The sequence below is a fragment of the Sinocyclocheilus grahami genome, unplaced genomic scaffold (genome assembly GCF_001515645.1).
Source record: "Sinocyclocheilus grahami isolate Dianchi unplaced genomic scaffold, SAMN03320097.WGS_v1.1 scaffold1068.1, whole genome shotgun sequence".
Classification (NCBI taxonomy): domain Eukaryota; kingdom Metazoa; phylum Chordata; class Actinopteri; order Cypriniformes; family Cyprinidae; genus Sinocyclocheilus; species Sinocyclocheilus grahami.
Window position 1 is genome coordinate 264834 of NW_015506247.1, and position 24863 is coordinate 289696.

General features: G+C 41.5%; 1 protein-coding gene across 1 annotated transcript in view; it reads left to right on the forward strand.

Moving 5' to 3' along the window:
* LOC107566303 (NXPE family member 3-like) overlaps positions 1–24863 on the forward strand; it is a 52688-nt gene extending 27825 nt beyond the window's left edge. The window contains exons 3-8 of the mRNA XM_016251716.1: positions 13853–14218; positions 14340–14755; positions 14845–14915; positions 15425–15628; positions 17255–17595; positions 24547–24863. Of these exons, the coding sequence (XP_016107202.1) occupies positions 13853–14218; positions 14340–14755; positions 14845–14915; positions 15425–15628; positions 17255–17595; positions 24547–24741 (1593 nt within the window). The 3' untranslated portion in view covers positions 24742–24863. The remainder of the gene's footprint in view (positions 1–13852; positions 14219–14339; positions 14756–14844; positions 14916–15424; positions 15629–17254; positions 17596–24546) is intronic.

Below are 24863 nucleotides of genomic sequence, written 5' to 3' on the forward strand. Positions count from 1 at the left end.
TACACAATTCCTGGAAGCTGAAAACATCCCAGTTCTTGCATGGCCAGCATACTCACCGGACATGTCACCCATTGAGCATGTTTGGGATGCTCTGGATCAGCGTATACGACAGCGTGTTCCAGTTCTTGCCAATATCCAGCAACTTCGCACAGCCATTGAAGAGGAGTGGACCAACATTCCACAGGCCACAATCAACAAACCTGATCAACTCTATGCAAAGGAGATGTGTTGCACTGCGTAAGGTGTTGCATCTACAGTAAAACTGCACATTTTAGAGTGGCCTTTTATTGTGGCCAGCCTAAGGCACACCTGTGCAATAATCATGCTGTCTAATCAGCATCTTGATATGCCACACCTGTGAGGTGGATGGATTATCTCGGCAAAGGAGAAGTGCTCACTAACACAGATTTAGACAGATTTGTGAACAACATTTGAGAGAAATAGGCCTTTTGTGTACATAGAAAAAGTCTTAGATCTTTGAGTTCAGCTCATGAAAAATGGGGGCAAAACAAAAGTGTTGCGTTTATAATATTGTTCAGTGTATGTGGATGATTTATGGTCTGATCAGTGGCGGCTTGATGGGTTTTAAAATAGAGGAGGCACACTAATTGTATTGGTCTGGAATCCCTGCCGATTATTATTATTATTAATTGCTTAACCACTTTAAAATGGCTTTTTGGTTGCTTTTAGTCAGAAAACATAAAGAAAACGACATACATACAGCAAGATAATATAATTTCACTTACCTGGCCAATCACTTGAAGCAAACATCCATCCCTTCTTAAAAGTCTGTGTTAAAAGAGAGCTGGCTGTTGTGCCATTTAATTAAGCCGACTGCTGTAGCCTATATCCAGCTTAGGCTGTTTTCTCTAAATTTGTATATATACTGTTTGAATGACAGCTTGGTAAATCTGTTGACAATCAAATATTCAATATCGCTACTCATCATAAGTACTTGGTACATTATCAGCGCAGCGGCAGACGTTCAAATTAATATCACATAATTTACATCTCTATGATGCTTGGTTGATATCAGAAGGAGGCTAGCCTCCCTTGCGAGGGTTCTTTTCTCAACACTCCTCAGCGCTGAAAGTGAACACTCGATGCTGATTGGCAAATTTTTGTTACCAACGGAGGCACGAGAGCTCAGTTCTTCCCCAACCTCCCCCTCCCCTTCTCTATCATTCGCGGTTGTAATTACATGAGCAGATTCGGCACATTCGCGATAGAAAAGCGGTACTTTCACGTTATTTTATTACAACTGTGAAATTACAAACAAAAAATACTCAGTTCATTCTGAGACATGAACTGCCTCCCCCTCCCCTTCTCTATCATTCGCGGTTGTAATTACATGAGCAGATTCGGCACATTCGCGATAGAAAAGCGGTACTTTCACGTTATTTTATTACAACTGTGAAATTACAAACAAAAAATACTCAGTTCATTCTGAGACATGAACTGAAATGAATTGTGAATTTTATTAACGTTAAATCGTCCTCCTCCCATTTTCACCTCAAAATTATGGGGAAGCTGTGCCTCCCCTGCCTCCCCCGACGAGCTGCCACTGGGTCTGATATTCATGACTGGTTTTACCGAAAGGTACCGCACCTTCACTTCACTTGAAACTTCACTGTGAAGAACATTGATATTGTTCATTACAAGTCCATAGATAAAGATGACTTCCTGGTTAACAACATTCTTCTGCTGGGAAAATTTTATATACACAAATCTAAGTACATGAAGGTGAACGTTGTTGTTCACATTTGTCTACACTGGATGCACACCCAGTTGGTGACAGTTAATGGATGCCCTTTTGTTTTCTGACATACTCCACCATATGCTTACACTATACAACAAATAGATTTGGAATGTGAAACTGGAATTTCTAACCTCAAAACCAAAAAACAACATGATGTTATCTGTCAGAAACTTTATCAACGCTATCAAAAACAGTCACATTTAACACTAGTACACAGACCTTTAGAAAAAGTTGGTAACAGAATGAAACGAAATATACAAACACTAGCCACGAAGAAGTCTATGCTATTTAATTCAGTATAGTATAGTTACATTTTTTTAAATAAACAACAATTTATTATTATTATTATTTTTATTTATTTATGTATTTATTTTACAATAATAGGGCCCTATGAAATGCTATTTATTTATGAAATTCTGTGTTGCCTGTTTTAATTTTTTCTGGATGTATGATTTAATACAAATGTATTATCAAAAACTGTGGTAACAAGATGAAGGCGTCAAAACATTAATTAAGATGAGACGATGATGAGACGACAATAAGGTCAATAAACAATAACTGTGACTATATCAACGTGCAATATCTATGATGAAAAAATACTGTATTAAAAAAAATTTATTTGAAAAAAGAAAACTATTAAAACTTTAATTTTCATCGAAAAAAGGAGACAAAATATTAATGCGGACTGCTGTACACGCCTCTACTACATGAGCTTTCATGTGTGCGGTTGCAGATATCAAGTGTTCAAATCCGCAAATCAGAGCTTCTCTGTTAAAAGGATACATTTTCTTCTGAGGGTTTTGCTTATTTTATTTATTTATTTATTTTGCAATCTGGCAACCATGCGCAAGCGCTCGTCCTTCATTGCGGAAGTGCCTACGATGATCTGAAAACACAGACAAACAAGACAGCTGAAGTTTAATGATCTCCATGTGAGATGTTCAGCTTAAATGAAAGTGTCACTCAGCCAGTCTGTGTTCTGTCATGAGAGCTCGACTATTTTGTTTGCGATTGTGGTTGCTGAATAAATGCACTTACTCAACCGCTGTTGTTTTAATAGATAAACATTATTGCAATTTGGAATTATTGGAATTACTATTAGGAATTTTACTGTTAAAATATATATTTTTCTGCCAGTTTTCATAATGTTGACAGAGAGAGTGCATATCTAAGTCTTTGATATTAATTTATATCTTAAATAACCTATAATAAATCAGTACACTAGATGAGATAAAATAAACCATGTGTACACATTCTGTTGATTTGTGCTTATTGGTGAATGTGCAATACCTGAAATGTAAAAATAAATTTCTCAAATGACAACAATCTTTTCAATTATAATTTTGAGCAAATAAAAAATAAATATATATAAAAATAAATATAAATACAATTAAATTAAATAAAAAAATATCAGTTTAACTATTATACATCATGACGAAAATGTGACGAATAGTTTTCATTGACTAAAACTAGACTAAAATGCTCAGATATTTAGTCGACTAAAACTTGACTTAACAAAAACAGGACAAGGTTGATAATAACTAAAAAGAACATTTGACACCAGGAGTAAGACTAATTTAAAAGACTGAGACTAAGGCCATTTCTCAATACCAAGTAGGCCTACGTAAAGTTCGGACTTGCATCCTTGGTATATTTAAATAAAATATAAAACACAACCACATATAATATAAAACACACACACACACACAAATATATTAAACATTAATATGTGGTTCAGGCAATATGTGCATATACTTGATTATCTTCACTGTATGTATAAATGTATGACATAAAACAATATGCTGCCTCTTTTTGTTAAATGTCAGTTTTAATGAACAATAATAGCCATTAAACATGTATAAGTATGAAATAAAAGAGGCTTATATAATAGGAAATTAGGACAAAACCAAACAATTCAGGCAAACGTATGCTACATCAGAGCTGCACGACAGTAAAGATAAACATATAAAGTTATGAAACTAAGCTTTGTGCTCATCCAAAACGATATGACCAGGAACAAATAATAGATTCATGAGACCAAAGATTGCCCGTTAGATATAGTTAAAACCAGTTATATCTCATAACCACTACCACAGCCGGCGCCAGCACAGCACTGATGAGCCGTGGGAACTAGGGGTGCTGAGGGTGCTGCAGCACCCCCCGCTGCAGGGCCGGGTCTGACATTTTCCTTGTGCCCCTCGATCATCCCCAAGATTCTTAATTTTTGTGATAGTTTTGTGATTAATTATTTATTAAACTGACCAGAAATATAGCCTAGTGCGGTTGAAAAACTGCGGACTACTCTTGTCTAACTCTGGTTCAGATTCATTGAACGGCTACAGGATGTCCAGTCAGAACATTAGGTCTCACACCAGGAATGTACTTCAGGGTGATTTATTGTGCAAATTTATTGTGTGTGTGTGGTTCTGTAAATATAAAACAGTATACAAATATAAATAAATGAATAAATATACATTAACAGATCTTTATAGCAGTGCTTGAATACTCATAAGTAACAGCCTTGTAAATTATATATCAGATAACTTAACATGAAGTAAACAATATAAATATAATATAGATACAAATACGAATCGAAGTTCTATAAAATGATCGCACTACTGCACTGTGTGTCTAGCTCACGTGCCTAACTCGTCAGGTGAACAAGCCCGAACATGTTCCCTGAGATGTGATTCAAGTCAACGCATTATAGCCTAATATGCAATATAACATCAAATACTCTATCAAACAAATAACACAGGAGAATTATAACATTTTTTCCACAAGATAATGTGCAAATATAATTAACAATGTAAATATTTAGGCGTAATGCCGCTGTAGCGGTCATTAATCTCTCTCGTGAACTTATCATACACTAAATTAGGTAAATGTACTTACGATTAGTTGCACTCACACATATATCCACACAATCCTTAAACGGGGCACTTCTAACTAATTAAACTTATTAACTATTAACTATTAACACATATACACATCCAGCCTCAACACTGTCTTGGTTTCCACTCCGCAGAAAGTTTTGGAACAGTCCAAATCACGAACACAGGCGGGAGGGTTTGGAAGAGTTCACTTTCGAGGGGTGCCCTTTCTTACAGCCGCCCCCAAATTCACAAGGTGAATTTGAACAACAAGAAAGGCCTTAATAAGTCTTGGAATGTCATTCAGGCAAAGGAGGTAGGCAGATGATCTTGGTCACTGGCCTTGTGTAAGTTCTGTCCTTCACTTTGATCTCAGCTGATCTGACACTGTTATCCTTCCCAGGGAAAACTTGAACAATCCTTCCAACAGGCCAAAGTGCGCGAGGTAGCTGTGGATCCACAATCATAACAGTTTTACCTATCCGTAGGTTGTCTGTTTCTGACATCCATTTCTGTCTGGTTTGAAGGCTGGGTAGGTAGTTACGGATTAATTGCCTCCAAAAGCGATCAGCTAGCAGCTGACTATGCCTCCATCTCCGTCGACTCAGAATCCTGGTATGTCGCTTTGGGAAGTGAGGCATCCCGCCGCCCCATCAGCAGGATGTTGGGTGTAACTGGGTCAGGGTCAGCGATGTCTGAAGATGTGTAACCAAGGGGTTTGGCATTGAGGATCCCCGCAATTTCAATGAGAACAGTCCGCAATACTTCTTCGGTGACCATCTGTGCTCCGAGGGTCACTTGCAGAGCTGTTTTCAGGGACCGAATTTCCCGCTCCCAGCATCCACCGAAATGTGGGGCATTAGGGGGATTGAACATAAACTTGATTTGCTGGCTTGCAAGTTGAGCTTGGAGCTCAGGCTGACGAGCAGTATAGGCATCCCGAAGCTCCTTTTCCCCACCTTTGAAATTCATTCCCTGATCTGACAGGATTTCAAAGGGTTTCCCTCATTGAGCAATGGAGCGACGGAGGGCCATCAGGAATGAATCACTGCCCATACTTGCGAGGAGATCAATATGCACTGCACGGGAGGTCATACACTTGAAGATGATCCCCCAATGCTTCTCATTTCCCCGTCCCACCTTTATGAGATAGGGACCAAAGCAATCTCTCCCTGTTGAATAGAAAACTGGCTGGTGAATTCTCAACCTGGTAGGTGGGAGGTCTGCCATCCTGGGGGGATGCGGTTTAGCCCGCCATTTTTGGCATTCAGCGCATTGGCGTTGGTGAGGTTTGACTGCTGCTCGTCCTCTTAATACCCAGTATTTCCTCCTGAGCTCCGCAAACACCCTCTCTGGTCCAGGGTGATGCAAACGTTCATCGTAGTCTTTGATAATCAGTTTGGTGAGCAGGTGATGTGGGTCAAGGACAATGGGGTGAATGGTATGCTCGGGGGCGACTGCCAACCCGAATGAGATTGGTGCTGATATCTAATTCAGGGGCTAGGCAAAGCAGTCAACTATTGCTTGGTAGAGGTTTACCAGATTTCAAGTGCAATACCTTGTCTGGGAATGATTCTGCCTGGATCTGTCGGAGGGCTGTGAGCTCAGCTTCTATATAGTCTTCTGCAGTTGCAACAGAGGGAGAGCTTTCAGCTGATGGTTGTATAAGAGCATTTAGGTAGTCTGTGAAGGTGCAAAATTGATGAGGATCTGGCAGTGACAGAGTAGAGGTTAACAGTCCACAGAAGGTTGACCTTTTCAGCTCACTGTCTTGACTTACGTGGGCTAATGGTGGCCTCTGGCCAGCTGTCTGGTCTTTGTCTGAGGAATGCTGGGCCTTGGTTCCATCTTCTGTCTTTGTTGAGATCAGAGGGAGACTTTCCTCTTGTAATGGGGTCTGCTAGGTTGTCGGATGACTGTACATAACGCCAGGCGTCAGATTCAGTCAAGTCCTGTACCTCTGCCACTCTGGTCCCCACGAACACCTTAAAACGACAGGAATCTGATAAAAGCCAAGTTAGCACAGTGGTGGAATCAGACCACAGTGTGACACTACTGAGTGGTAACTCTGTTTGTCCCACAACCTCTGCACTATCACCTTGGCTCGAGTGGTGAAGGGTACAATGTAGCCAAGGGGATCATACTGGCTGGCAAGGATCTGGTAGATGTTTCGCATTGTGGACACTTGACAGTCTAATTTGCGTCGTTTATACGAAAGTGTGTCTGATTGGCAATTCCAGTGCAGGCCAAGCGTTGATTCCTGAGCTTCTTGGTAGCCTTCGCTGAGCCAGAGGATGCAACTCTGATACTGAATGTCAGCTGGCAGATGGCTGATAACTGAAGGGTCATTGCTAGCCCACTGTCTTAGCTCAAAGCCACCAAATGCTACATGGCTACGGAGTTTGTCTACAAGATTCTTGGCCATGTCACGGGAAGCAAAGCTCTGGAGGAAATTGTCCACATAAAATGACTTCTCCACTGAAACTTGTGTGTCCTCTCCAGGCTGGCTGTGATCTAGAGCGTGCTTCTGTAAAGCAAACGAGGCGCAACACGGACTGTAAGTGGTCCCGAAAGGCAGTATCTGCCATTCATAGACATCCGGGATTCTGTCTCTCTGCATGTCTCTCCAGATGTATCTCAGCAGTGGTTTATCTTGTGACAAGAGGCATACCTGATGGAACATGCTGTGGATGTCACTACTGATGGCAACAGAGTGCTCCCGGAAACGCAGAAGGACTGCCAGGAAAGATGGATCAAGTTTTGCACCAGGTAACAGGAGCTCATTCAGGTTGTGCCCTTGGTATGAGAATGAACAGTTAAAGACCACCCTGTTCTTCCCATTATGCTGCACCATGTGGTGTGGGATGTACCAAGCTTCCTTTGTTCTGTCCACTTGCTCCTGACTAAGTTTGACAACATACTCCGCTTGTACTAGTTGGCTAGCTCCTCTTGGTATGCTGCAGCTTGAACAGGGTCTCTTTCCAGCTGTTTCTCGATTCCCCTTAACTGATGTAAGACAGCTTCCTTAGGTGCGTAGAGACGAGGCATGTTCTTGACACGTAGTAGAGGAGTAGCGTATCCCTGGACACCATCAATCTCCACTCTCACTGTGTTTTCTTGCAGAAGCTGAACGGACCCTGGTGATCACCTTTTCACTCTGGTAGGGTAGAACATCAATTTGCCACAGTCTCTCCGCATTTGCATAAATGTCATTGACAGGCCGCAGCGAGGTAAAGAACCATTGATCATGGGAAAGATGACTGCTAAATTATTCAGTTGGACCCTGCAGTGTCCATCCCAGACGTGTTCTTACTGCTGCTGGCCCACCAGGGGGACCCAGTCGGACTGGTTCTATGGGTGTAAGGAGGTGGGGGCAATCAGAGCCAATGAGAAGAACAGGATGTACCTTTTCCAGCTGTTGTAGAGGTAACCCTGCAAGATGCTTGAATTTCCATTGCAGGACACTGACTGGGTGTGTATGTACTGCCAGACTGAGTGCTTTGGCTGTGAAGGTGTTACGGATCTTGTAAGCTTTGCTGGGGTTAACAGTTGGGGACACAGTAAAAGTCACTGCCGCTCCGTGAATGACCTGGGTATCCTGTCTCACTGTACGTAGTACAAGGTCCTCTGGCTCCCCCACAAGTCTTAATTTCTGCACTGCATCATGCAGAATGATGGTCCACTCTGATCCATCATCTAATATGGTGTAGGCCTCCATTGCCACGTTGCCATTCCTGATCAGAACCTTAGTCACTTTGAGCAGTACTTTACTGCCGGAGGTTGGGCAGTCAACATATAAAACTGCACTGGAAGGAGCTGCACTTGGCTGATATGGCTTGGCCTGTTCATTGGCATCATGCAGTACCAAAAGGTGCTTCTTGTTGCAGGTTGGGCAGAGAGTCTTTAGTGTGCAGTTAGTTGCTTGATGTCCACGACCACAACACCAGCATCGGTTCTTTGTCTTTATCCAGTCTATCTTCAGGGCTTTGCTGAGAAGCTTGAAGTTGTCACATCGATTCAGATAATGTTTATTATTGTCACAGTATGGACAATAAGCTCTCACCTTCTCTTCTCTGACTGAAGCTGGTTTAGACGTGGCTGACGACATTGATGTGGAATGTGACTTGTCAGTACCAAGTAGAATGGTGGTCGGTCTGCGAGGCTGCTTAGACTCTCTTCTCACCTCTCTTCCACACACTGAAGATTCCTGCCTTGGATAACAAGCGTACTGGCTATTGTCTTCCTGTACTTGAAGCTCATTGTAACAAAGTCAATGTCTTGAGAAGGAAGAGGACGGGGTCGGCTTGACTGCTGCTGGGGTTTTTATTCAGCTTCAAACAAAGTAAAACAGAACGTCACGCTACCAGCGCTCAATATAGCACAATTGCACAGGCACAATCACAATCATGATCGCAGGGCTCTCCAGAGCAGGCACAGTCTCTCCCCAGTCAGCAGTCAGTCTCTCTCTCCCTCACAGCTCTTTCTTGGGCCTCTTTATGCGGTCTCTCCATGCCAATTACTGGAACCAGACACAAGTGTTCGTCATTTGCATTTGACCCACTTACTCACCGCTCGTCTCCCAACTCTCTCTCCCGCTGCAGACCTCACTGAACCATGCTCCCCTCGCCACACTCATATTCCAGCCAATCAGCGAAGTCCAGCAAGGTGGGAATAGAGACTTGCAAAGGGTGGGTGTACCGCTTGAAACTCGATCTGAGGTCATGTGGCAGTTTACTCAGGAGTCGAGACACATGTGATCCACATTCCAGCTCTACAGTACCTTTGTGGCCCAGTTGCTGCAATATACTGACAAGCGAGTGCACCTGCAGTCCGAACATCCTGAAGGCCCTTACATATCCACTGCGTATACTAGCTCCATCCATCAGCTCAGCAATTCATTGCCAATAAAACCCATAAAATGCAGTTTTACACTTTACACACCAAAAAGAGATTACAGGCGCCAATCAGTTTTCGGCAGACGATCAATTTTCGGCACGACACCGGCACAGCGCTGACAACGACTGTAGCTCGACACTTTCGCCGCTCTTTTGAAGTGATAAGCAGCGCTTGCCCATTTGAATTTGACACACGACACTTATATTTGAACAGAAAAGTCTCTATGGTGTAGCTAGCGGAAACCAGATTGAATAACACTGACTATGTGAACTGAAGTGTAGAGGTAAACTGAACAAAACTGTAAACAAGCAATTTAATCCACAGTACCACACCTAGGCTATTTAACATGCATTTACTGACACTGTAGAAATATGGCATTAATTAATGGTATTTATTATTAATGTCACGAAAATTATTATATGCTAATTATATCCTGTTAAATATTGGGTCAAATAAAGGCAATAAGTCACTTTTATAAAGGTTTACTAATACTATAGTTAACTCTGAATTCAAGAATTAGCTTTTCATTATAGGGCAACTACAAAGGAGAATTTAATAGTTCTAATAAACTTCAATTGCAGAAAAATAGGAATTCAATAATAAAGAGCCTGCAATATAATGGAATATTAATATTGTTAAATGCATTTTAAGTATTCAAAAATATCATTTAATAAATAATTTATGTATTCCAATTGCCCAAACCCCAGCAAGACATTTATGGGGGACTGTGTGGGCCAGATGGGCTGAATTTTAGCACCAGTCCAGCCCTGATGATTCTCCTCTTCTAGGGCCAGAAAGAAGAACTTCTAATAATAAAACTTCAACACAACTATAACAAAATTTGACTTCATATCAAGTGTTAATGTATTTATTCTTTTAATGTATTGTAGCCTGGAATATTTAATGTGCATACTCATTGTATCTCAGGGTGTTGGAGATTTGATAAAAAAAAAAAAAAAACGAATTATTACTGTGGTAGAATACGTTGTGGCACCAAGATACGCTACTATGAAGGGGGGCCCTTGGGTTTGCTATTGTTACGGAGTATCCAGAACATGAGACGTGCGGATCCATGTGCAAAGCTTTTATTAAAAGACGTGGGGTCCAAACACCAGCGAACAGGTATGGTACGGGCACATCACAAGAGCAGTCCAGTAAACAGGCGTGGGTCAATCGATGGTGAACAATATCCAACAGGGCAAGGCAAAGAGAGATAATCCAGGTATATAGCAATAATCCAGGCAGGGGCGAACAGAGTCCAAAACAGCAAGACAAAAGGGTCATCCGAAAACACAGGCAATAATCTGAACACAGGAAAACAGGCAAGGCGAGACTATGACTATGACTAAACTAGCAAAACTGGAACTGGCTCTGTAAAGTGCTATCACTAGGAGAGTAATAAACGCAGACAATACTCGGCGACTTGAGCAGGATCTGGGTGGATGTTATATAGTGTGTTTAATAGCTTTCAGGTGAGCGTGTGATTGGTTACAGCTGTGTGCAATCAGTGCAATGGATGATGGGAAATGTAGTCCAGGGTATAGTGTAACAGTCTGTGTAGTGTGAGAGTCCATGTAGTGAGCGGGTGACCTCTGGTGGTGAGTGAACGGAAGTTCATAGACCGGATTCGTGACAGCTATAGCCCTAGGGCCCTATGTGTTCTTAATCCGGGCCTGGCCCTCAGGCGACCTTTAATTTTACATCAGACCTACAGGTGATTAACAAACATTTTTAAATTATCCACCAAATTATCATCATTTTTGTAAATTATCAACGATGCCACCTCAGTAAATTATTAAAATATTAAACTGAGTTATTGCCTACATAATATATTTTAATATAAATAATGTATGAAATTACGTTAAAGCAGAAATAAGAAAGATGTAAACGCCATCTCTCATTCAAACTCGCTCACTCCCGCTCTCTCTTCCAGCTCGTAGTTACTCCGCAATGGATTGTGGGAAATAGTGCTTCAGCGAGTGTACATCAGTTAAACACTCGAAATCGGAATGCATTGTGGGTAAAAAGTAGTGAATGAATGTAGGGAATGAAGTAGTTCACTCAGAATTCGGACAGCACTACAAAATGACTGACACCAAATATAGTGCACTATATAGTGGATAGGGAGTGGTTTCGGACACAGCCTAAGACTAAACAGCTGACAAAATGAACACTAGAGCTAGTGGCAACTGTCAGAATGACTAGCCGAGGTAAGGCTGCTCTCGGCAGCATCCATGAGCACTGAGCGCCCAGTGATCACCTGGATCAAAATCGAGGGGTCGAGTGTCTGTCCATTTAAACTTCCCTCGTCCACTTCACAAAGTGGAACGCACTTCAAAATGGCAGCGGGGATTCCCCCGAGGGGAAGTTCTTAGGGAAATTTGCGAGTGCTTGTCTAAAAGTGGAGAGGAATGCAGCCTTGGAACAGTACTTGGGCAACGACTGATGACGTTTCACAAGTCCACAAGAATGCAAGTACAGACAAGAGAAACGGCTTAAGACTAAATTAAAAATGGCTGACAAAATTAACACTAAATCAAATGAAAATGTAACTATTACTTTCATTGTTTTTTGCGAACAAAGTGCTGCACAACAGATGTTTACTGTTAAAACTTAAACATGGAAGAAAAATTTTGATTATTCCTATAAAAATAAGTTATTATTATTATTAATACTTTGAGACTTACATTCTATTGTACAATAGTAATAGATTTCTGTCAAAATGCATTCAGGTTAAACCAAACTGTTATTTCTAGTTTCTATGTGTGCTTGTATGATATGACGATAGTTTTCTCAAATGAAATGGTGAATTGCTGGTGAAGTGACTCTCATAGCAGTTCTAAAGATGAAGTTCATGTGTTTATATCCTCATATAGTGAGACGACAGAAGCGGAAAACACCATGTTTATTTTTAAATAATTTATATTTCTTCCCGCTCCTGCACACAAAATCCCACAGGTAGAGATCTATGTGGGATTTCAGTCCTGTTCTGTTAACATTGTTTCACTTCGGTGTCAACTTCCCCAATTCCCAAAGACACGTGAAGCTTTAAATCGCATTTTGTTGCATTTTTCGCATCAGGCAAATGGAAGGTGCTTTTTCTTGCTGTCGCTTACATCCAAAAAACACAGAATATCCGACCTTGTTCCTGTAAACCATTTATTTTAATTTCACAATATATGAATGACCAGGGCCAACCCTAGAATGTTGGGGGCCCGAAGCGATTTTTTGCTGTTCCATAAGCGCCACCTACTGTCAGAGAGTGAATTTGCAGTTTTATTCAGCCCGTCTTCTGATTTGTTGTAAACTTTAACTTGTTGATGGAAAAAATAAGCTAATGTGTGTTCTGAAGATCGAAACAATTAGAATAATAATGTATCTACAATTATTTACATATTTTAAAGTGCCTGCAAAAACAATGGCTTTCATGTTCATTACCATACTACAGATGTTTTTATTGGCACAGCATCTGCCAAATGTAGAAATAAACCAATAAGACACAATCCAGCAACTGCCATTTCATCAATATCTTTTCAGAATTCATCACGTTCCATTATCTTGCTCACTTTCTATCCTCCTCTCTGCACCAGATTGATATTTTCAAACATTAACACACGTGACTGACACAAACTTCATACAAGTTATTTTAACCAAGCATTGCTGTCTGAACCCCTGACAAGGGCCCCCAGGTGGTGACAGGGGCCCTAAGCAACCACTTATAAAATAATTTGAGTAGATCTGTTTCCTAATTATTTTAGTAATGGGGAAGTAGATTGCATGGCACCCAAATATATACAGCTACAGTATCTTGATGAGAACTCAGGTCCCTTTGCTGTAACCTTTTGACTTGTTGTGTAAAGGCAACTCTTTATTTGATGCTTTTGAACAGATGAGTTTGGCATTGTTAGCTTGAGCTACATAGTAAGACCTAACTCATTCATACTTTTTGCATGATTTCACCAACCGCCTAGAGCTCCGCATATATTTTCTAGTATTATCCAGAAAGTATCTTTTCACTGTAAAAAATATGATCAGTAAGTCATGGTAAATTATGTTTTTATGTTACATTAACAATTTGAGCAATTTCAACTTTTTTTTATAAGTTATATGAAATTCCTCTTGATTTTTTTAAAGCTGGTTTAATGTCATTTAATTTGAAATGACTTATACAACCAGGTTGATTATAATTAAAAATTTAAGACAGCAAATTAACTTAAGTTTTTAAGCTAAAATATGTGGAATCACTGTTACAGTGTACACTTAAACATTTACATACTGAAAAAAAATGGAATTTGGTGTGATTGATATCCTGGTCCTCTCTCAGGCTCTTTGGAGATTGAATATTTGGAACCAAATGCCACAATTTCCACCCCCCGGACCTAAACCAGCTCCTCCTAATAATAATAACAATCATTCTTATGCAATATCCACACTTGACATGGAAATCAGTGATGAGGAGTGGGAAAGACAACAGAAGGCTCTCGACTGGCCTGGTCCAGATGATGAAATCACTCAGCTGAGTCTGAGCACAAGTCCAGTCCACTCAACATTCTCTATTGTGGGACTCAAAAACAGTTACAAAGTGGGAGAAGACATCTCCATTATTATCACAGCCAGAGACCACAACAAAAACCTGAAAAGATATGGAGGAGATTTTTTCAAAGCAAAGCTTTTCAATTCAAAGCTAAAGGTGTGTTTATTTTGTATGATATTATTTTATGAATATTACATGTGTCTATGTTTATAAGCTTACTTTACCAACAGACATAAGTTTTCTGCAGTACACTTAACCTTTTCCATTCTTATTGAAGGCGAGTGTGTACGGGGAAGTTGTGGATCATCGTAATGGGACCTACTCTGTTGCTCTTCTTCTGCCCTGGGAAGGTCAGGCAGAAGTTTTTGTACGTCTTGAGCACTCCAGTGAGGTTGTGAAGATTCTTAAAAAATACAGGGAGTCTTCATTCCCACGCAGCCACTATAATGGCCACTTTGAAGGGCCAGGACCCAATGAAACCAGGATCAGTGAAGTTGTACAATGTAATCTTAAGTGGGGTGGAGATGGAAGTTGGAGGAAAGGCAACTGCTGCTGTGAGTATAAGGATTTAAAAACGGGAACAGTGTGGCAGTGTGAGAGACCGAAGAAACTTTCCTGTGACAAACTGGTTCATCACTCGAGGGGAGGTTTGGAAAGTCCTTTAAAAGCTTTTGAGAATCAACTTTTTACAAAGTAAGTTTGAAAGCATTCAAATTTAATTTCACAAAAATTGTAAAACTAAAAACATTTGTAGAAAATGTATTCTTACTATTTTTTCACAGGAAATTAACAAATGTTGCTATTCCTGGAGACAAAATAAACATAAATGTCCTTCCAAACACTGCAGACAACGGTATGTTAACATATGGAGAATGTATTAACATATTTTGACCATTTCTTTCCCTGTATGGAAAATGGATAAAGAGAAAGAAAATAGTGGCATTTTTCTTTTTGTTATTGTTATTTCATAAACACAACTCTGCTTGAATATTTTATTTGCTCAAGTGTGCGACACTAAAACGCCTCTCTCATCCTATTCTTATTCATGTTAATGTTAAATATTATCATGCACACATTGGCAGTGTTTCAGCAAATGAAATATTCAAGCCATAAACCAATTTATACACCATAAACCAAAAATCTAGCCAAATTCTCCTTTTATGTTTAATACACTGTATTCTTTTTCTTTATTTTATTTTATTATTATATTATTATTTCTTTTCCAAATAGGAAATTGACAAAATATACACAGATCACATATCAGAAGACTGACATGTATAATGTCAGTCTAATGTAATGTTACAAGTGAATGAAGAATGTGTATTGACACAGTCTTTTCAGGTAAATGTTTCTTTGCTTTAGGCAAAATGGAGAGATGCAGATCTGGCTTGGCAACACCAGTTCCTGCTGGGTTCTATTTGAAAGATGTTTGGACGTCTTTTGTATGCAACACTCAAAAATTCAATTCTTCACAAATGGGAAATTGTCTGAAAAATAAGATTGTCTACTTGCTGGGAGACTCCACCACAAGGCAGTGGTTTGAGTATTTAGAAAGAAATGTGCCAGGCAAGTTATTCAATGATATGACTTTGTTTTAGTCTTCATTGCATTAATGTATAATAAAAGAAAATGTATAAGGTATTGACATACAGAGGCCCCACAAAGTATGTGGACACATGATCAATATATATGAATGTCTTGGTATTAGATGAAAATATCAAACTATGTGGCACTCTTATCAAGCAAAACATCAAAAAGACATTCTTTAGGTCTTAAACTTGCAAAATGCTATTACAAAAATGGCTTATAAACGATAGTTCTGAGAAACGCTCATGCAGCATTTGTTTTCAGAAGCTACTTGGTTTGATATTTTGTATCTAATGTAATGAAATTGAGACATGTACATATTTCTGTGTGACTTAAAAGACATACAGTGCACCAAAAATTAAAATCTGCCATCACTTATTCACCCTCATGTTGTTCCAAACTTTCTTTTGATCACCACAGTAAATACAGTATATAGATATATATAAATTATTATTTTTTACCTAAAATAAAAACTAAACAACATTGGACCCCAAAGACTTATATGCACAAAGACCATTGATACATTTGTCAAAATATATGTTTTGGGTTTCGCAAAAGTCAGACAGTCATAAAGGTTTGAAATTACATGAAGATGAGTAAATGGCAGATTTTTGGGTGACCTTCGACTTTGGGTGACTCCTGATATACAGTGCCTATAGAAAATCATCATACCCCTTTGAAATAGCTACTTTATTTTCCGTACAGCCTGAAATTAAAACTCATTCCAAAAAAAAAAAAAACTTTTCCAGCTTTATATTACAAATGTTGCCTTACAACATCAAAGTAATGAAATAAAAAGCAACAATTCACAAAAAAAAAAAAACATTTACGTCGTAGAACCACCCTTTGCTTTCATTACAGCCATTAATCGTTTTGGTTATTTTTGTACTAGCATTGCACACCTAGATTGGAGAATATTTGCCCATTCTTCCTTGCAGAATTGCTCAAGTTCAGTCAAATTCTGTGGTGAGCTGCAGTGGACTGCTCTCTTCAAGTGCATCCACAGATTGCAATGATCCTAAACATACCGCCAAAATAACAATGCAATGGCTTAAGGATAGGAAGGTGAATGTCTTTGAGTGGCCAAGTCAGAGCCCTTAAATCTGATTGAAAGTCTGTGGAAGGACTTGAAGAGAGCAGTCCATAGCTGCTCACCACATATTTTGACTAAACTTTAGCAGTTCTGCAAGGAAGAATGGGCAAATATTCTACAATCTAGGTGTGCAAACTAGTACAGACATACCCAGAAAGATTAGGGGCTGTAATTTAAAAAAGGCGGCCCTACGAAGTATTAAATCAGGGGACTGGTGACTTTTCCAACCCTGTTTTTCAGTTTTGTTTTTTTATTAATATTTTTCAGAATTGTTGCTTTTTCTTTTATTACTTTGATGTTATAAGGCACATTTTGTAAATAAAGCTGGAAAAATAATAAAAAATAAAACTTTTTTTTTTTGGAATGGGTTTTCATTTCAGGCTGTATGACAAATAAAGTGACTCTTTCAAAGGGGTATGATGATTTTCTATAGGCACTGTACTTCTTGGGGCTGTTGTTTAAGAAATTAATAAAGAAATTAGTCTAATGTAAGTTTTGCTTATCTTTATTAGGCTTAAAAAGAATGGATCTCCACACTCCTCGTACAGGTGGACCCCTGATGGCTGTGGAGTTGAAAAATAATATAATTGTTCACTGGAAGCCACATGGTGTTCCTTTGCGATTTATTAAAATGCTCATTACTGATTTGCATTATATTGCCAATGAAATTGATGAAATAGCTGGTGGTCCTCATGCAGTTGTTGTCTTCACTATCTTCGCCCATCTGGTTTTTCACCCAATAACATTTTACATTCATGAAGTGGCCAAAATCCGTCGGTCTGTTGTTGCACTGCTGAGTCGTGCACCACAGACTACTGTCATCATCAAGTCTGGAAACACTGCAGGAGTAAAGGTACACTTGGTCACTTCCAATCCTACTGTGTTTTTAAATAATTTTCTATCTTGTTTTCTTCTGATAACATTTATGGTAAACAAGAAAATATGGGGAATTTGTTCTGCTGTCTTTACATGTATACTGTCTAGGAACACAGTTGCTCAAAGATGCATCTCAGTATATTTAGGCAACATTCATACTACTTTTTCCAATTGATGTAAAATTCCTTCCTTTAAAGGAACAGTTTATCTAAAAATGAAAATTGTCAACATTACTCATCCTCATGTCATTCCAAACATGTATGACTGACTTTCATTTATGGAACACTGAAGAAGTAACAATTAATATATACAATTAAAGTGGAAAGTAGCTAGAGCCTGCCAAGCTGCAAAACAGGACAAAAAGGGATCATAAAAGCATAATCAGAGTAGTCCCTATGACGCAAGTGCTATATTATAGGTCTTCTGAAGCAAAACAATAGTTCTGTGGGAGAAACAATGAAATATAAATCATGAATAATGATTACCATTGATTGCAGCTGTGGTACACGTCATCAACTTTTTTGTCTGAAGGAGATGTTTGCAGGAGGGCCCAAAGCATGGCAATGAGATGCAGTGTATCGTTCCTCTTCTCAGTGAACCATGGTTACACTCGTAACCCGAAATGTTCCCGAAATGGAACTTGCAGTGCATCTGCTGACGCTTTGGGGAGCAGATACCTACTCTGCCATGCTGGGCAGAATGTCTGCCACATCAGCAAAGTGCTGCCACAATGGGCACGACATAAGACTCAAAGAGCATAACTGCCAAAGTCAATAAAGTCCCCTACTTAGGCACACCTCAGTCTGAGAACTGTGAGTGACAACATTCCCTATGGCCACTACTCAAGTCCCAAGCCCTATACAAGGAAAGTTCAGGTTTTTTCCAACTTTCCTCCCTTCCTTGTGGGCCAGGCAGCAGTGTCCAGTCTGAGGGCAGAGCTCAAAGGTCTGGTTATGTCAGTCCTTTACACTAGACACCACCTTTAAGGCAATACTGGCACAGGGAAAAACATTTTAGTTCCCTTAGCTGGTCTCTACCGCTAGGGGGAGCAAAATTTTCTAAATTCTACCTTAGGACACCCCCAGGGGAGCTACAGTCTTTCTACCTCAATAGAAACATTTTCACACCCTCTCTGGCTCTATCCAGTATCTCAAGAAACCAGCGCTTCCAACGGTGCATGACAACGAGAATGGATGCAAACTTTGAGGTGAAAGTACACTTGTTGGGTTCTAGGAGATGAGTAAAGTTCTTGGGAAGTGGAGGACCCTACTTTAAGACCCTCGACAATGGGGGAGGGTTCTGCTTTATGCTAAAGGGACATGTCCTGGATCTTAAGTGAGACACACCTGGAATCAAATTAACAATCAACATGAGGAAGAAACTGGGTCATAGGGGCAAAAACACACACAGAGAAGTCCATAATCCTGACATAACACCCCCTACCGGAAGGTGCGTCCTCGCACCGTAGCAACAACAGAGGGAGGCGTGGGGGGAAACTTGGGAGGAGGTTCTGGAGGAGGTCGGATATATGGGAGGAGGCCGGCAGACAGAGACCAGGGGGGCAACGAAGGAGGGAGGAGCCAGGGAGGAGACAGGAGGGACCCGGAGCAAGAGGAGCAGAGCAGGACCCAGGCCACAGCCATGATGTCGACCCACGGTGGAACCGACGGAGGGAGGAGCCATGGAGGAGGAATGGCTGCCGACTCCAGGGGGCCGACCAACGGTGGCGGAGCAGGTGGTGGAGGAGCCCGAGGTGGAGAGCCGATGAGCCAGGGTGATGGGGAGGATCAGATGGCGCCGGCGACCAATGCAGAGATGTGGATCCAGGAGGCCGTGGTGGAGCCGGAGCGACAGAGTCAAGGGAGACTCCAGCCACGGCGACGCTGGAGGATGACAGTGTTGCGGTGCTCGCACCGCAATGATGGTGGGCTGCGGGCGAGCAGAGTGGCTGCCAGACGACAGTGGTGGAGGAGGCTGGAGTGGGTGGGAGGGTAGGCATTTTCGAGGAGCGGCCACAGGAGAGCGCTTTCTAGGAGCAGGCACTGGAGGGTGCTTTCTAGGAGCTGGCACTGGAGGGCGCTCTGGAAGGCGCTTTCTAGGAGCGGGCACTGGAGGATCGGAAGCCCCCTCAGGGCTGGATGAGGGAACCAATGACGAAGGAGGGCTGGACGGGACCAGCGGAAATGACGGAGAGAGGAGAGCGGACAGTTCGATCTCCATATCAGATTCCCAGTCTATTAGAGCCCCCTCCTCGTTTTTGCCCTTTTGCCACGCCATACTCAGCTCACCCTCAGCCGCGGTGCAGGGGGCATAGCTCCTCTCCGCGCTCACATTGTCCGTGGCTTTCTCCTTCATGGCAGGCGTTGTTGCCGGCTCACACACCTTGACTGACGTCACGGCCCCTGGTCCGCGGCGATCCTCAGCTCTGTCGCTCTCTCTAGCGATGGCTCGTCGGTCGCAGCGGGCTCTGACTCTCCGTCAGCGATGGGCTCGGGCATGCGCTCCGTGCATCGGGGAGATGGTGGGCTGGGCTCTGGGTCGGGAGTGGCACTTCCTGGGAGTGATTAATTCCTGGGAACCAGCAGGGAACGGAGATCCTTTTCTCGCCAGTGTCCACTCCACAAAGTAGGCAAATTCAGCTCAAGGGCCATCTTCGGACGACGGCGCTCTGCACGTGGTGTTGAGGCTGGCGTCATAGAACGCGCAGAGCGTGTCGTCCGGATAGGTGGTGAGATGGGCCACAGCCAGAAACAGTCTGGTATGACCCTCGAGCGAATTTTCCCCCTGCTCCAGCAGGAGGAGGATGAATTTGGGGCGAAGGAGGGGATCCATAGGGCACACAACGGAAACAAAAAACTGAGTAAAAAGATAAACAAAATGGAGGGTACAAACGGAGGTAACTGTTTGTGTCCGGTCTTCTGTCACACTTCACCCGGGGAGCAAGGAACGAGGAAACGAGGAGTTCTTGAATAACACAGTCTTTAATAATCCACAGGAAAACTGAGAACAAGGAGGACATTCAACAAGTAGACCCAACAAACACGAACTGAAAGGACTAGGGCTTTTAAAGGCAGGATAATTGGGGAGGAATGAGACACGCCTGGAATCAAATTAACACAATCAACATGAGGAAGAAACTGGGTCACAGGGGCAAAAACACACACAGATAAGTCCATAATCCTGACACTCAGCAACATCCAACTCTGCTTTTTTTTTTTTTGCTCTGATGTGAACAAGGAACTTCAGAACATTCTAATGAAGCACAAGACTGCAAATCGAATCATCATCCACGTGGGGAAGAATGATATTCGTAAAGAGCAGTCAGAACCCCTTAAGAAGGATTTCAGTGAAATCTTTGAAACACTTCAAAGGCTTGAAATTCAGCCTTTCATCAGTGGACCACTCTCAGCAAGGGGAACTAACATGTTTTCACAGTTGCTTGTGCTGACTACATGGCTACAAAGAACCTGCAGTATAAAAGGAGTCAACTTCAGTCTTTTCTGGGGCCATAGACAACTTTTTAAACTGGATGGCCTCAACCCAAACAAACTTGGTGCAAGAGTGCTAAAGGACAATATATATTTCTCCCTCCGTCATCCTTCAGTAGTGTATGCCAATCCACTCAACCTGAATGGCACACACACACCTGGACAAAGTATGAGTGACGACAGGACATCATATCAGCTTCCAAGTCATCATGTGGTTGACATATCCCACAAGGACAATGATAGCGCCACACAGCCACAACAAGCACTTATTATGGAAACTATCCCAGCTGAGCTCTGCCCTCAGAGCTCATCACAGACAGACTGTGACAACAGCTCCAAGACTCAGCACCCAAGGACGACTTTCTGGAAAACAGCCAGGGAAGTCAGGACAACATATCATAGCCACCAGAAACACCAGAGCCAGAGCCCCGCACACCAGACACATTATCCCTCTCTCCAACATCTCCACTTCTAAGCTTCTCACAGAAAATGGAGGAACTGGTGTATGCTGGGACCGAACTCTCCCACTCTTTCGCTGCAAGCCCCCAGATATCAACAAAAAAATGGCAGGCCCCACAACCACTGACACCTGTGTGCCCAACTCATCCTCCTCCTCCTGTGAGAGCTCTCCGGCCACTGCCATAACGCCAGGGCCCAAACCCTCCTCCATCTGTTGTAGGTGAACCAAAAGCAACTGATAACAGCTCTCAGTGATGTGTGTCGGGTTCCCACTATGATATCAGCAACATTCACAAATGTTTACAGAACAAGCAGGAACCCAGTGTGCATGTAGCTTTCTCTATTTCTGTTTTATCACGTGATAGAAAGTCTAAGGCCTTCCTAAGCCGTACAGCTGACCCATCTAATCTGCAGCCTATTATGCATCAAACTAAGATTGCTGTAGAAACACAAAGTAGTGCCATCAAGTTAGTATTTCTAAACATTCGCTCACTAAAAAATTAATAATTTATGATCAATGACTTAATAACCACAAACAACCTGGATTTTATGTTTCTAAATGAAACATGACTAGAAGACAGCTGCAGTGCAACAGTCCTCAATGAAACAGCCCCTCCTAACTTTAGTTTTATAAGTGTCTGCAGGTCTGTTAGGAGAGGTGGATGCAAGCAAGTGTCATTTGGTCAGTATTTGCCTTTTGAATGTCTAGGTATTGTGCTGAAAAGTGATCCACGCATTCTCTTTATCATTATTTACAGGCCTCAAAAATACTCTCCAGCATTTAGATTAATGTTTAATGAGCCGAAAAGAATGCATGTCACACCTCTGTTCATCAATTTGCACTGGCTTGGGTTACAAGTCCGACTCTCTAACCATTAGGCCACGACTTCCCCAAATAAAGTGACGTGACATGTGGCCAAGTATGGTGACCCATACTCGGAATTAGTGCTCTGCATTTATCCCATCCAAAGTGCACACACACTGCAGTGAACACACACCCGGAGCAGTGGGCAGCCATTTTTGCTGCGGCGCCCTGGGGAGCAGTTGGGGGTTCTGTGCCTTGCTCAAGGGCACCTCAGTCGTGGTATTGAAGGTGGGAGAGAGCGCTGTACATTCACTCCCCTCACCTACAATCCCTGCCGGTACGAGACTCGAACCCGCAACCTTTGAGTTACGATTCCGACTTGCTAACCATTACTATGCTGATGATACCCAGATTTACCTAGCCTTATCTCCAAATGACTACAGCCCCATTGACTCCCTCTGCCAATGCATTGATGAAATTAACAGTTGGATGTGCCAGAACATTCTTCAGTTAAACAAGGAGTAAACTGAAGTCATTGCATTTGGAAACAAAGATGAAATTCTCACGGTGAATACATACCTTGACTCTAGGGGTCAAACAACTAAAAATCAAGTCAAGAATCTTAGTGTGATTCTTGAGACAGACCTTAGTTTCAGTAGTCAAGTCAAAGCTGTAACTAAATCAGCATACTATCACCTCAAAAACATTGCGAGAATTAGATGTTTTGTTTCCAGTCAAGACTTGGAGAAACTTGTTCATGCCTTTGTCACCAGCAGGGTGGACTACTGTAATGGTCTCCTCACCGGCCTTCCCAAGAAGACTATTAGACAGCTGCAGCTTATCCAGAACGCTGCTGCCAGGATTCTGACTAGAACCAGAAAATCTTAGCATATGACACCAGTCGTCAGGTCCTTACACTGGCTTCCAGTTATATTTAGGATTGATTTTAAAGTACATTTACTCGTTTATTAATCACTTAATGGTCTAGGACCTAAATACATTTCAGAGATGCTCACTGAATATAAACCTAACAGACCACTCAGATTATTAGGATCATGCCAGTTAGAAAAACCAAGGGTTCACACAAAACAAGGGGAGTCCGCTTTTAGCTATTATGCCGCCCACAGCTGGAACCAGCTTCCAGAAGAGATCAGATGTGCTAAAACATTAGCCACATTTAAATCCAGACTCAAAACTCATCTGTTTAGCTGTGTATTTATTGAATGAGTTAGATGCCAATAAAGCACTATCTGCTGGATCAGATGATTCGAGGGAAAGAACATCCTGATCCAGCAGATCTTGAGTTAGTGAATGAAGAATAGTGGTCACCTTTTCTTGCACATACACAAACAAATGGCTCCTTAAGACAAAAAGGCCAATAAGATTCTCGCGTTTAGGACACATGCTTCATGGTCACTCTACCTGGTCTGAGGCTACGTAGCCCCATACAACTAACTCTGATGTACTGTGTGTTCTGACACCTTTCGATAATGACCAGCATTAAGTCTTTGAGCAATTTGAGCTACAGTAGCTCTCCTGTGTGATCTGACCAGACAGGCTAGCCTTCACCCCCCACATGCATCAATGAGCCTTGGGTGCCCATGACCCTGATCTCAGTTCAATGGTTGTCCTTCCTTGAACCACTTTTGTTAGGTACTGACCACTGCATACCACAAACTCCCCACAAGACGTTTTGGAGATACTCTGACTCGGTTGTCTAGCCGTCAGTATTTGACATTTGTCAGAGTCACTCAGACCTTTTCGCTTGCCCATTTTTCTTATTTCCAACACATAAAAATTCAAGAATTGACTGTTCACTTGCTGCCTAATATATCCCACCCAGTGGCAGGTACCATTGTACTAATAGTCAATGTTATTCACTTCACCTGTCAGTGGTTTTAATGTTGTGGTTGATCAGTGGGATGTCTAGTAGCTACAGTAGCAATACATATAAACAACAAATTTTATGTAGTTTGTCCAAACCAGCATTGCTTATTCCAGATCTGACAGTATCATTTGTTACTGATCTTTACATCTGTAAATATGTTTATTAGGTCCCAACCAAACTGTGTCTTTATACATTTGTATATTTTATTGTATGGAAGCACTAGAAGCTTCATTTACTAAACGTCCTTGTGTGTTGCAGTAATTCTGATTCTGATTTGTGTTTTTACAGAATATTTTTCAAAGTGATTGGTATGTGATGCAGCTGAACACAGTGATGCAAGAGATGTTCAGAGATATTGGAGTAATCTACTTAGATGTATGGCAGATGACTTCCTGTCACTATCTACGTGAAAATATTCACCCAGGACCTGTTATCATTGCTAATGAGGTCAAAATGTTTCTGTCATATGTCTGTCCTATCTGATTATCTAAACATTTACAAACACACAGCCCCAAGGAACAATATTTATCTTGCTTTGTCATCAATAGCAATGTTCATACAATGAGACAATGTACATAGAAACAGACTTGAATGAGCTGCTAACA